At 32.5% G+C, this 12,798-nt stretch overlaps 1 protein-coding gene across 8 annotated transcripts in view; it reads right to left on the bottom strand.

Annotated features, from left to right (window-relative positions):
- LRRC7 (leucine rich repeat containing 7) overlaps positions 1-12,798 on the bottom strand; it is a 440,527-nt gene that overhangs the window by 81,268 nt on the left and 346,461 nt on the right. For 7 of the 8 annotated variants that reach the window (XR_004955289.1, XM_016148942.2, XM_016148945.2 and 4 more), the window contains 3 exons: positions 12,666-12,790; positions 10,397-10,645; positions 5,510-5,710 (listed from right to left, as the gene is read on the bottom strand). Coding sequence is in view for 7 of the 8 variants with exons in the window: in XM_016148942.2 (XP_016004428.1) it covers positions 5,510-5,710; positions 10,397-10,645; positions 12,666-12,790 (575 nt within the window). In the remaining variant the exon portion in view is untranslated. The remainder of the gene's footprint in view (positions 1-5,509; positions 5,711-10,396; positions 10,646-12,665; positions 12,791-12,798) is intronic. The other variant, XM_016148946.2, reaches the window with a different exon arrangement.

Below are 12,798 nucleotides of genomic sequence, written 5' to 3'. Positions count from 1 at the left end.
AACGATGATGACAATGGTTATGATGAAGATGATAATGGGCATCAGTCACAGAGAAACTATTACATGCCTGCTACTGTGCTACTATGCTAAACACTCTGAATTATCCATGTTAGTTATGTAAACAATAACCTTATTTGTTGTTATTATTTTAAAGTTATTTATTTAATAATCTTTGCTTTACAAATAAGAAAATAGAGGCTCAGAAAGGTAAAGTCATAAATCCAAATCACAAACTTAATAAATGGTAGAGACAGGTTTTGAACTGTGATCTGCCCTACTTGAAGGTCTTCTATGTGATACTGTGTATGCTATATTGCCTATCTTAAAAAAGCTTACTTCTCAAGTGCACTTCACAGAACAGATGAAGTTAATTGTCCAACAAAGAAATTTAATCCTTGACTTTTTCTCTATAATTTCTTTTACAGGGGCTGAAGGAATTAAATTCATGTTGGAAAAGTCAATGAAGCTTTTGGGACCGCTTCTAAGACAGTGGAAGTGATTGGTGGGAAGTCAAATTTCCTGGGAATCCCATTGTAACCACATTGAACCATATTTTCTCTGGTGAGAAGACAGAAGTAGAGGAGAAAGAGAAAGTAAAATCCTTTTTTTTTTTTTTTTAAACTTGATTGCCGTTTTACCATCTTGGCTGCTATTGGTGTAGTGAAAAGGAGCCTAAGGCAGAAGTCAAAGGAAAAAAAAAAAACATCTGAGCTTTTGAGAGTATAGGTCTAGTATTAATAAAAGCATTCAATGATATTTTAAGGGTAACTGACTATTTTCTATTTTTAAGAGAAAGATGTGGTTCCTCTATAGAAAAAATTGGGCTCAGTCACCTAACAGAAGGAAGAGTGCAGAATCTTTATGAACATGAACACAACATCCAATGAAAGTTTTCTGTTATGCACAGTAGTGATCCACAGAAGGATTAAAAGAGGATAGAGCAGGATCAACATATCATTCTCTTGTGGAAGGTGGTGGGGATTTTCATTTACTGTAGCTCTCTTCTATGCCAAGAGATGTGCTTGAGGCGGTATGTAAACACGTGTTTTCATTTGATTTCATCTCGGAGAAACTCAGTGTGATTATTTTCTGTATTCTTAAAGGTAAAGAAACCAAGGCTCAGAAAGGTTTCAGTGACTTGTCAAGGTTATACAATTGGTAATAAGTTAGTCAGAGTCAAGATTTGAATTAATGTCTGCTAGACATCAAAGACCTTCTCCTTGTTCCCAAACTGTGTTCTGAGACATTCATGGTGCTTTCATTAAATCACAGGGATACATAGGTTATTTTAAATATTTGAGGAAAAAAAGTAATACTTGACATCAGTCAGATACTGCATAAACTGCTACCTCCAGGTAGCTCTCAATTTCAACATTAGATTGCACATTCCTTTTGCTGGCAATCTTTGCAAAGCTTGGTTTTTGGTAATTGCTATGATTAAAAATCAAGTGCAACTTGAAAATCAATGTGAAACAGAAATTGCAGTGGTAGTATACAATATGATTCCAAGGTTTGAAAAGGTAGGCATTTTCTAATAGGTGCACATATTTCATCAAGTAGTTTTAGTTATTTATGAATGAAATAAACATATTATTTTCTTTTTTAATTTATATGTATTATTTTTCAAATGACCACTAAGTAGGACATAAATATTTACTAAGTTGTTTGGAGTTGATTACTTAATAAATGGAACTGTTAGGTACGTATTTTGGTTTAAGGTCCTTGCATCAAAATTATTAAGACACTAAAGGCATTTGTATACCAGGAATTCAGGAACCTGTAGTCTATTTATTTTATGTCACAACTTTATTTACTGTACCATTCTCCTTCCTTCCTTCCCTTCTCTCTCCTTGCCTTCCTTAATCAATAATATTCTCCATCGTAATATTTTATCATGACTCATAACATTATATTAATGTATAATATAATGTATTATGTCATCAGAGTTAAAAAAGATTTCATTTTATTGGCCATATGGTAGACAGTGTTAAAATAAATTTTATTCAACAAATGGGTGATAAAATGTGGACAGGTATGGCAGCGAACACTCAATTATTAATTTGACAAAAACTCAGAGGCATTGTTTTTGCCTTCAATGAACTTCTGATTTGATGGAGAAATAGAGAGAGTTACAACATTAGATTATATCAGTCATTCACTTATTTAACAGACATTTATTGTGCCCTCCTCTATAGCAGGCACTGTGTTAGGCACTGAGAGGACAATGGTGGGCAAAACAGACATGTCCTTGCCCTCATGAAACTCATAGTCTGAAGTTAATAAACAAAAATCATAAATGTCTTTTTTTAAAAAATTATTTAATGCAAAGAAACATGGTAAAGAATGCTTTTACTGATCAGAGTGATCAAGGAAGACCTTCTTTTTGAGGTCATCTTTAGGCCAAAACTTAAAAGATGAGGAAGTTCTAGCCATATAAAGAGCTGGTGCTATAGACTGAATGTTTGTGTCCCCTCAGAATATGTTAAAACTTATGTGATAGTATTTGGAGGTGGGGTTTTGGCAGGTGATTAGGTCGTAAGGGCAGGACCCTCATGAATAAGATTGGTGTTCTTTTAAAAGGGGCCCTAGATTGGTCCCTAGCCTCTTCCACCATGTGAAGTCACAGAGAGAAGATGGCCATCTATGAACTGGGCTCTAACAGGACATTGACTGCTGGTATCTTGATCTTGGACTTCCGCAGTACTGAGAAATAAAAATGTTCTGCTTACAAGCCAGCCAGTTTATGATGTTCTATTGTAGTAGTCTGAATGGACTAAGACACTGGAGAAGAAGCAAAATCAAACCCCACAAAGCATGTATAATGAAAAATGGGAGCAGAGGGGAATCTTCATATCTCCCTGTCCTCCTTGTTTGTATGTCAAAACCAGCTGTATTCTCTGTTTAGAGTAACATGTTAAAACTCTTGGCATAGGGTTGGCAAATAAAAAGTTATCAATACATGTTGGTTTACCTTTTCCCTGTGTCTCCGCTGCATTTATAATCTACTTTTTTTTTTTCCTCCTGTTTTCTGCTTCTGGTTCTGCCTATTTCTATTCTTTGTTTTTTCTTTGTTTTCCATATTTAACCAGATGGATAAATATATCATGCAGTGTATGAAACCGTCTTCAATAATCTTGACAGTAGGAACTAAATAATGACTCAAAAATGACATATAAGGGTAAAACATGTAACAAAAATGCTTAAAATACACTAATCAGGTAGACACTTGGTTATCTGTATTTATTATATTTGGAAGTTGAAAATATGGAGCGTGACCCCTTAGTGTGGGTATAGTAATTTGAGAAGAGAAGATGGTAGAGAAAGAAACAGCTTCTCCTTGTTCTTGGAGGGCTAAAAGTTGGGAAAGAAAATCCAGAATCTCAATTAAAATATATATATATAGAAATTACCAGTGAAATTAACAGGAAAAGTTCAGTAGAAGAAGAAAACTAAGAAAAGGTGGGGTGAATCACAGAAATAAATATAAAACTGAAGAGTGAGCTTCAATCTTAGCCCTATTTAGTTTTGGCTATTCTAGCTAATTAGGAGGCTTAGGCAGGCAATACGAACCCACTGCAGTGTTTTTAAGGAGGACAAAATTAGATTTGTATTTAAGAAAGGTGGCTAGCAAAGCAAGGAAGGAAATGGGGACGAGGTGAGCCAAGATGTTGACAGTTTTTACAATAATACAAGGCCCAGTTGAAGGCTTTAGAAGATAGAAGAGATACGCTTAGATAAAAATGTATAGCCTTTGATGATTGTTTAGAAGGGGCAAGGAGTCAAGAGAAAGAAAAGAATCAGGATACCTCTCAGATTTCTAGCTTGAGTGAATTAGCAGATAATGGTGGCAGCTGAGATTAAGATCAGGAATACAGGAGCAGAAGCAAGTTAGGGAAAGAAACATTAAATTTAATTTTGGATTTGCTAACGTTGAAGTGCTTGTGAGACAACTTTAAGATATATTTCTTATACTTGGGTTATTATGAAATTCATTCCCAAAGCCATACCTATCCCATCCCTGTATTAAGTAATTTTAGGATTCCTTAGTTGTAGCAAAATTACTCAGTTTATGGATTATCATGACCTCACACTTATTTTGATGTTAAATTGTGGTTACATGAGATTTAAATATGAAGTGTATATGTTTTCAGTGTGTACTTGCTCAGTGTTGGTTTAAGCCTTTTTATATCATTGCAGTAGCTGAGAAACAAAAGAAAGGTTTTTGCTCTACTATAGCATATCTGTAGTATTTGGGAAAGGAAAAAGTAAATAATATTAATTTCATAAACAAAAGAAACAAAGCATTAAAAATGAATATTTACTAAATTTCTTTCCCTAGATGTCTAGCTATATGCCTCTTTTCTGGGGCAGTACCTCTGCTGGCAGATGTGTACACCATGCTTATTATTACTTAAGGTTTCCCTTTTGCCTGGGATGCTTTCTTCTTTTGGACTTTAAAATAATTACCTAATTATTAATAAGCAGTTCAACCTTAAACTGATTCACATAACTTTTTAACTTATTGGCAATGATTGCTTATCTCTCTAGTTTCTTAGAATATTATATTCAATATCATACAATCAGCCATGTAATCATATTTTATATAATCTATTCTCTAATTATTTCATCTTTGTTAGGTTTACCTAGCTGGGCTCTAAATCATTTTTGAACTATGCACACATTTTATATATTTTCTCTCTTACAGTGTTTAGCACAGTGCTAAATATACAGTTGGTGTTTAATCAATGCAACAAATTGATACTCTGAAATGCAGGTTTGTAAAGGAATTTTACAAATCTGCATTTTTGAGAAGCAGGTATATTGACTTCTAGATATATTCATACCAATTATGTTTCTAATGAAGATAAAAAGGTGTAACCAAATTATCTGAAAAGTTGATGAAATAGTACAGAGGTGACATAAATGTAGTTGAATTCTTTTCAGACCAAATTTATAAAAATAAATGTCTATTTCATTCTAAAAATTCAGAATTAAGAGTCACACAACTAGAGTCCAAAAAGCTAAATTTTAAAGTTATCTCCCTTTTTTGTTGTTTATAGTAGTGTTTCCTATAATGGCTATAACTCAACATGGAAACATTTAAAGAAAAAATTGGCTCTAAATCTGATCAGAAATTTTACTGAGATTTGCCGAATAAAAAAATCTTTATTTAGTCTTTTCTAATGACCTATACAATAAAAGTTTGGGGTAGCCAAAAGGATATTATGAAAATGATATAATGCACTTACTGGCCAGGCTGAACTGGTGAGCAAATTATTCCTTCTGTGTATGAAACTTTTGGAGCTGTATTAGTGATTTTAGGCTATGAGGGTATCATTTATCTGTGGTTTATGAAATGCAACCCTCATAGTTTGAAAGTGTAGATAGATTCATTTATATTTTAGGAAATATACTTTTCAAGGAAGATCTATTCAGTTAAAAAAAAATATCATTTAGAAATTCCAAAAAATCCAAACCACACTGGCAATTACCAATAACCTTGAAATACCTCCACTGTAATCTCCTTTGGGGCTACAGGCCACTTGTGTTCATATTTTTCTTTCACAGTTTGCTCCGTGTTAGCAGTTGGATTTGAATTCTCAACACGTACTCCATGGCTTGGCTTACCCACCAGATTTTGGACAGATTTTACCATATTCTTTAAATCCTCTGGGTAAGGAGTTGGATATCGTTTTAGGTTTATTTCAACCTAGAAGTTTATAAAAAGAAATTTAACACAAAAATACCTTCAGCAAGCATGTTCACAAAACTACTCCATTTTATGTGTAGTAGTATAACCAAATGCAGTATAGTGAGTGTTGAGCTGGCCGAGAAACTGTTCTGTAGAGTAGAACACATAGTGTTCTTCTCTCATTCTGCCTCGTGGGACTTCGCCTCCCTCTGCCCACCCTTCTAGATTTAATAAAATTTTTGGATTATATCCTGTCTTTGAGACCTACCCTCAAATGATTGTAATAGCAGTTCTTCGATCATGTAAGTGACTGGGATCTCTGAAAAATTTAATCATTGCTATCAGCTGCTTTTATACTTTAGAGGCTGTTCCCTTCTTTATCTTAATTATTTATAAATTTATTATTATTAATTATTTTAAAGATGTTAAAAATATCTTTTGAGTAACAATGCAGGTGATAGAGGAGACCTCAAAAGATTTACAAGTGGAGTGAGTTATCATATATTAAAAAATGGGGAGGTGACAATATCTACTACCCAAATATGCAACAGGTCTACATTAATCAGCATGTCACATCAAAAATAGGGTAGTTAATTCTTGTTAATATTTAAGACGATGTGCATCAAGGTGGCTTTTATATTTAGTTTTTACCCTAATAGAGTAACATGCTTTATAGGTAATGTCATACAATAAACAGAAATAAAAAATTGAGAACATTTTCTAAGATGTTGTAGGAAAGCATGCAAATTTTGGCTTATATTTATCCAGATATTTACCTCCATTCTTGAGTTCATTTTTGGTATATCAAATATGACTTTAGGGAATATATATATATATATATATATATATATATAATTATTTTCCCATTTAATTTAGAGAGAGAAAATATGAGACATTCCATACAGAATATCTCACCATCAGAGTACTTAAAATATACCTAAATGTAATAGATGCAAATTGTTTAATGCTAATTAAAAGGGAGTGGGCAGAAAAATAAGGGGCAGATTTATTTGGCCAGGCTTGTTCCAAAAATCATGGCTTTTTGCATCTGAGTAGAACCAACTTTCCAAATGGAATGGTTTATGTGATTGTGGTGAGTATGTGTCTATGGAAAGTGTGTGTGTGTGAGCTGGGGAGGAGAAGGTGGAAGAAGAGTGGGAATGAGAGAAAAAAAGGAAGAGGGTAAGGTGCATACCCACCTCACCACTCATGCAATTCATGACATGTAAGAAACTATGATGGTGGTATAGATCTGAGGGCTACAAATATGAATTCAAACACTTTTGCTTATCTGAAGTTTTAGCAAATCCACCAACTTCATTATCATAGTATTTTGTCTTTCTTGTGGCTTCTTTTCCTTATCAAATACTGGAATAGAATTTCCCTAGATGATTTCTAATATTCCTTTCAGTACTAAAAATATAAAATTATTTTTCCAATAAATTTTTGGAAAGCTGATGAAAAACCAGATAATTTTGCTGGTATAAATATTGTTTAAATGTAATTTAATCTTTTATATTCCTAAATAAATAAGGACAAAATTAATAATATACAGGAAAAAGTCTACAGAAATATAACCCAGGAAAAAGTTAGAATTTACCAAAGGAAGTGTAAATTGTTAGCTGATAATACAAATATATCTCAGTACTTAATTTATAATGGATTCCTAAATAAACATAAAAAGAATGATATCCATGCTAGACAAAGTCCATTGGGATGTGAACGTGTTTAAAAATACTTGATGTTAAAAGGTTAAAGCTAAACACTACATTAAAAAATGTAAATTATAGAATGGTATGACTATTACAACAATTAAAAACATTTTAATTTTTAATAACCAGTCATACATGAATGAAAAATAATTTTCAAGTAAGGCATTAAATTAAGGTTCTACAAACCTTAAAATATCCTTAATGCTAAAATTATACTTCTAAATTGAATCGAAGTCAAAAAAATGTGAAGTGTTCTTCCTTAATTGAATTAAATACTTCATTGAATAATGTAATCTATTTTTTGTAGATGCTATATCCCATCTGACACAATGAGATGACTATTTATTAATATGGTACCAACATTTTCTGGTTATTTTATAAACAAATTAATGTTATTTTAGTCACATCACCAGAATACGTTTGAGTATTTTTTCTCTGTGAAAGCTAGTAAAGCTTAAGTTTAGGGCCTGTCACTTGCATAGGTTCTTTTCAAAGCCTCGTGAGGAGGCTTACTTATGTACTTACATGGTTATTTTATATTATTTTCCTTAAAGAGACCCCTTTGCAAACTCTGGAAGCGTCAGGTCTCACAAAATTTAGATTCGTTCCACCAGAGACAATAAGCTCTTTGCTTCCCATTTACTAGTCTATTGGCAGTATTTACTGGACTTGAACTCATAAGATCTAAATTTAAGCCACAGGTTTACCCCGATTTCCTATCAATTTCTACTCATAGGAAATGAGAATGCTAACATCTCTCCCACATGCTTGGGTTAATCTAGAGCTAGAATAAGAGAATAAATATGATAGTCCTATGAAAATTCATTGGTCTTATGAAGAGATTAGATACTGTTTCTAATACTATATTATACTTATGTATTTTAAAATATGGGTATCTTTGACAATTTAGATTTGACCATACATATGCCTAACCATAATACCTACAACTGTTCTGAATTTTTTTTTTTAGATTGCAGCAATGAGTATCATTTAATCAGTATTTGCCATGTGTCGGACAGTATGCAAAATGTAGGGATATTTAACTTATTATTAGTTATTTATACAATAAACAATACTGATTATTTATAACATATTTAAATATAAATAATAACGATTAATGATTAAGAATATTAATTCATAATTTGCAATCAATATAATTAAATCTTATTTAAATTTCACAACTCATTATAGCATCTGTTTCCATTTTATGGGGAAAAAAACCCCCAAGGACTCAGACAGTGTAAGGTACTTGCCGGAGGTCATACAACTAGTAGGCAGCAACATTCAAATTTAAATTCAGGTCATTGACTCCAAAGCTTATGCTATACAAGGGTTACTTGGTTCAGAGCTGTTCTCTGGTATAGGTGCAGCACATATTTGTACAATCTTGAGGAAAAAATACTGTAAGTCTAAAATGTGAATTTTATTGAGCTAACATGATATTTTAATTTTTTAAAGCATAAAGCTAACAAAATATTTTATAATTGCTTTTTAAACAAAACTATATATTTTATAATTCTATGTTTGTAAACTCTGCAAAAGCATATTTTATACCCTTTCACAGATTGTTTCCCTTCTTACTTTTCACCTTATGTGTACAGTACTTCAGAAATGAATAAACATGATCACAAACACAATATATTAATCTCTCAGTAATGCCTACATACAAAAGCAGTTTCTTTATATTTCTAAATGTATAAGCTAGAAATATTCCCTTATTCTAATATGGAATGAAATATATGTAAATTTATTAATTATACACATAGGTGGGGGGAAATGTCAATTACATTCTTACCAATTTGTTGTATATATCACTCACCATAAAGTATTTGCTCATTTTACATATACGTTTTATTAAAATGCAAGATCTTTACTGAAATGTTATTTTATTTTAATTTTGGAAAATTAAATGTTTCACAACATTCTATATATCTATATATCTCAGATCTAAATAAAGTGCAGTAAATGCAAATAGCAGCTGCAAGATGTTGGAGACTCCCAAAAATTTAGCAATGAAGAAAGAATTAATGTTATAAGCTAGGGTGTTTAGAAGTGATATTTTGAATTCACATATTTCTTATATAATGATTAAATTCTAATTTGATTTGGTTGTAAATTCCAGTAAGAGAAATAATAATTAATGCTTTGATTATTGATTGTAAAATATCTTATTCTAGGAATTAATTAGAACATTTTACATACCAAGGAAACTAGTAGCAGTTTTAGTTAGGAAAATGCATTCTCAGCTTGCCTTATATTGCAGAAAGAATATAAGACAGAATAAGAATCTAGTCCATTACATGTGGATGGTAAAGTTTACAAAAAAATTAAGTATTTAACATCCCAATAAGACTTTTTCCCCCCATTAAACTCTTAAACACCCAACTCACAGAGATAAGAAAGCCCTATTTGCCACAACTCCCAAACCAATCTTCTCTTACAGGAATTCTCATCACTTGAGCCTTCAAATGAAAGAGAAATTGATACTTTTCAACAGATGTCATGCTCTTTGTGCTCAAAGTTTACTCTCAGCAAATCTCAATTCAAATCTCATGCTATTTTAAGAATCCAGTTTAGTTCATCTCCCCCAGAATTGATATTTTTTAAAAAATGCATGTATGTGTGGGGACAATTTAGATTTTATCAAGTGTCATCAACATTCTGCTTGACTATTGGTATTCCCACACTTTAAAGAAAAAAGCTTAAAAATAAAAACATAAATAAAAATGAAGCACCCAACTCAAAAACCATGCCAGATATCCCACCATTAGGCACCTCATATTGATATTCCCTCCCCTCTGACTCAGTTCTCCCACCCCATTGCCAAGGTCAATGAACAAAAAAGTCAAATTTGGTGCAAACACTGGTAATTGGAGGGTTTCTATATGATTAACATTTCTTACCCCAAATCATGCAGAACATAGCCCATAAACCACTGTTCCAAGAGTGCCTCTACATGGGAGATTCTCCTACCCCAAACACCTAGGCCTACCTGTCTGCCACTTAGAGAGGGAAGAGTGGTGGACTGTGCTGCAACTGGCAATGGAGTACATATGCTCCTTTCCTGCTGGAGGCCACTTATACAACCCCATGCCAGCTGTGGGTCATTCTGGGGGACAGGCATATCTTGGATCTGCTGATCACACCTGGCCCATGGTGTGCAGCAATCGCCAGACAGTCTGGCAGGTTGGAGAGTAATCCCACGCTGGCCCCTTTCCCATGGGGCTTGGCAGGAGTGATCCTGTGGGAGAAGGAATCTCCATTTTCTGGGAGAAAGAGGAGCACTGTAGCAATACTTTCACTTTATCATTTTTCTACTCTTGATATATATATTTTTTCACTCTGGGTAATGCATTTAAAACGACCATCAGAAAATTAGTTTTAATTCTATGTAATAAAACAGTACCGATATCATATGAAGCTATCATATGTCACAATTTCCTCACACAATGCAGCATTCATACTACACTGTATACAATATAAGTAGGGCATTATACTCTAGTTCATTTGGAAGTTGATGGCACAGGTCACTGGTTCCTTTTTAAATTTTATGCAAATTAAAGGCAAAATGATGCTAAATCTAATGTACATGTAATGAACCAGAAACGTTATTAATTTAAGTATTTTAATATATTTCATTCATCATATTTCCATGATGATTTATTTAGAAGTTTGTTTGTGTTCTAATTTGTCCAATAGCCAATGGCATTGGAAATATTCAAATTAGTCAAAGCCGAGTAGTTTGAGATTAAGGAAACACATGGGTTTTGCAAATATATAAATAAACCAAATATAAATAAACTGAGAGAAAAATGCACTCTAAAGTATAATGAACCTACTCTGATTATAAGGAAACCCGATTACATAACACACAAACAGGGCTTCTAAATAATTGTTTGAATTTACTATATTTTATGTTTTCAGTGACACACATGCAAGACTATGTTAAAAACACTCTTTTCCTCTTGCATACTTTGAATACAGATTTTTAGGAAGAAGTACATAGTTTTTGACATTTGATGGAGCAAAAAAATGAATCAGAGGTCCAGTATAGAATGCATCATCCATAGGTTCTGGATTTAACTTATGAAATTCTTAAAAAAAATAAAACTGAAATGTTCTAAAAAGTTTTTGTTTATTTTTAGTTTAGCATTAGTTTTTCTAGGAATTCACAATAAAAAATGTCTCTTTGGTTATTAGATAGCACTAACGAACCATTCAGAAACATTTTTTTTTAACCCAAATCTTTAACAGAATTATCATTTTGATTTGGGAATCCATTTTGGGTTCTCCACAGTGATATAGGTTTGAAATAGGCCTGGTCTATTACCTTACTGTCTAATTCTAGTAAAGTTCTGGAGTGTGTTGGTTTTAGAAAAATGTTTAGAAAATATGAGAGTGAGAGGACAGAAAAGAATACATTGCACAATCTAGATCTATTAATAGAATGCATATACAATTACTTAGCTAATTAGTTGCTAAGAGTGAGAGCTGTTAGTACTCATGTTGGAAAAAATGCACGAATAATACCATAAAAATTAATGAGAGATTCAAGATTTTGCTATAATTATAGCATGAAACCTGATATTGATAAAATCTATATCGATTCTGATATTTCAAATATAAATAATGAAAAAATATAGATTTTTAAAATTCGACCTCGTTACTTGACTTAGATTCGTTCCAATAAAGGATCTTTTAAAATATGCTTTGGTGTTAAAAAATTGAAGTTTTCTCTAAGGAACATCACTTATTATTAGGTACTCACTTCCTTTAAAACTCTTCCTTACATTTAAGAAAACTCATACATTCTTCTCAAAAATCCCAGGAATATAAAATCTTTCAGAGATTTTGATGCCAATGTAATATATTAATCTGTTGGATCTTCTATGAATGTGTATTTTGGCCTCTTAGAGTCTGCATGTTTCCTTGCTCAGTGATTAAAAGAAAACCATGTTGGTGTTTCAAAGATGTAAAATGATGCCCAGGTAAAGCCCATCACCCAGATTTGTCTGTTTGGTTTTTTTTGACTCTCTCACCTTGAATCTCTTTCATGTTATTCTGTAAGATGTGGTGGCATATCAAATATGCTCAGTCAGAATTGAGGTATTAGTCTTATTCTGAAGCACACCCATGCTTCCAAAATTACCCTTCTGCTATAATGAAACGTACCACCCTGAGACTTTGTCCCAAAGTCCATTTGAATAACATTGAACAAGAAAAAATAAGAAGAAAGAAGGAACAAAAATTAAAAGGTTCACCTTAACTTTCCCAGCATTATCATCATCTTCCTTTTTTTCTTCAAATTCAAAGGCAACAGTCATGCGTTGTTGTCTCTGCTCTTCCCACAGTGTAGGATTAAAGCTGTCACTGTCTGACTGGAAATCTACAGTT

The sequence above is a fragment of the Rousettus aegyptiacus genome, unplaced genomic scaffold (genome assembly GCF_014176215.1).
Source record: "Rousettus aegyptiacus isolate mRouAeg1 unplaced genomic scaffold, mRouAeg1.p scaffold_m13_p_1, whole genome shotgun sequence".
NCBI lineage: Eukaryota > Metazoa > Chordata > Mammalia > Chiroptera > Pteropodidae > Rousettus > Rousettus aegyptiacus.
The sequence above is the reverse complement of the archived record's forward strand: the minus strand, read 5'-3'. Positions and strand labels throughout refer to the sequence as shown.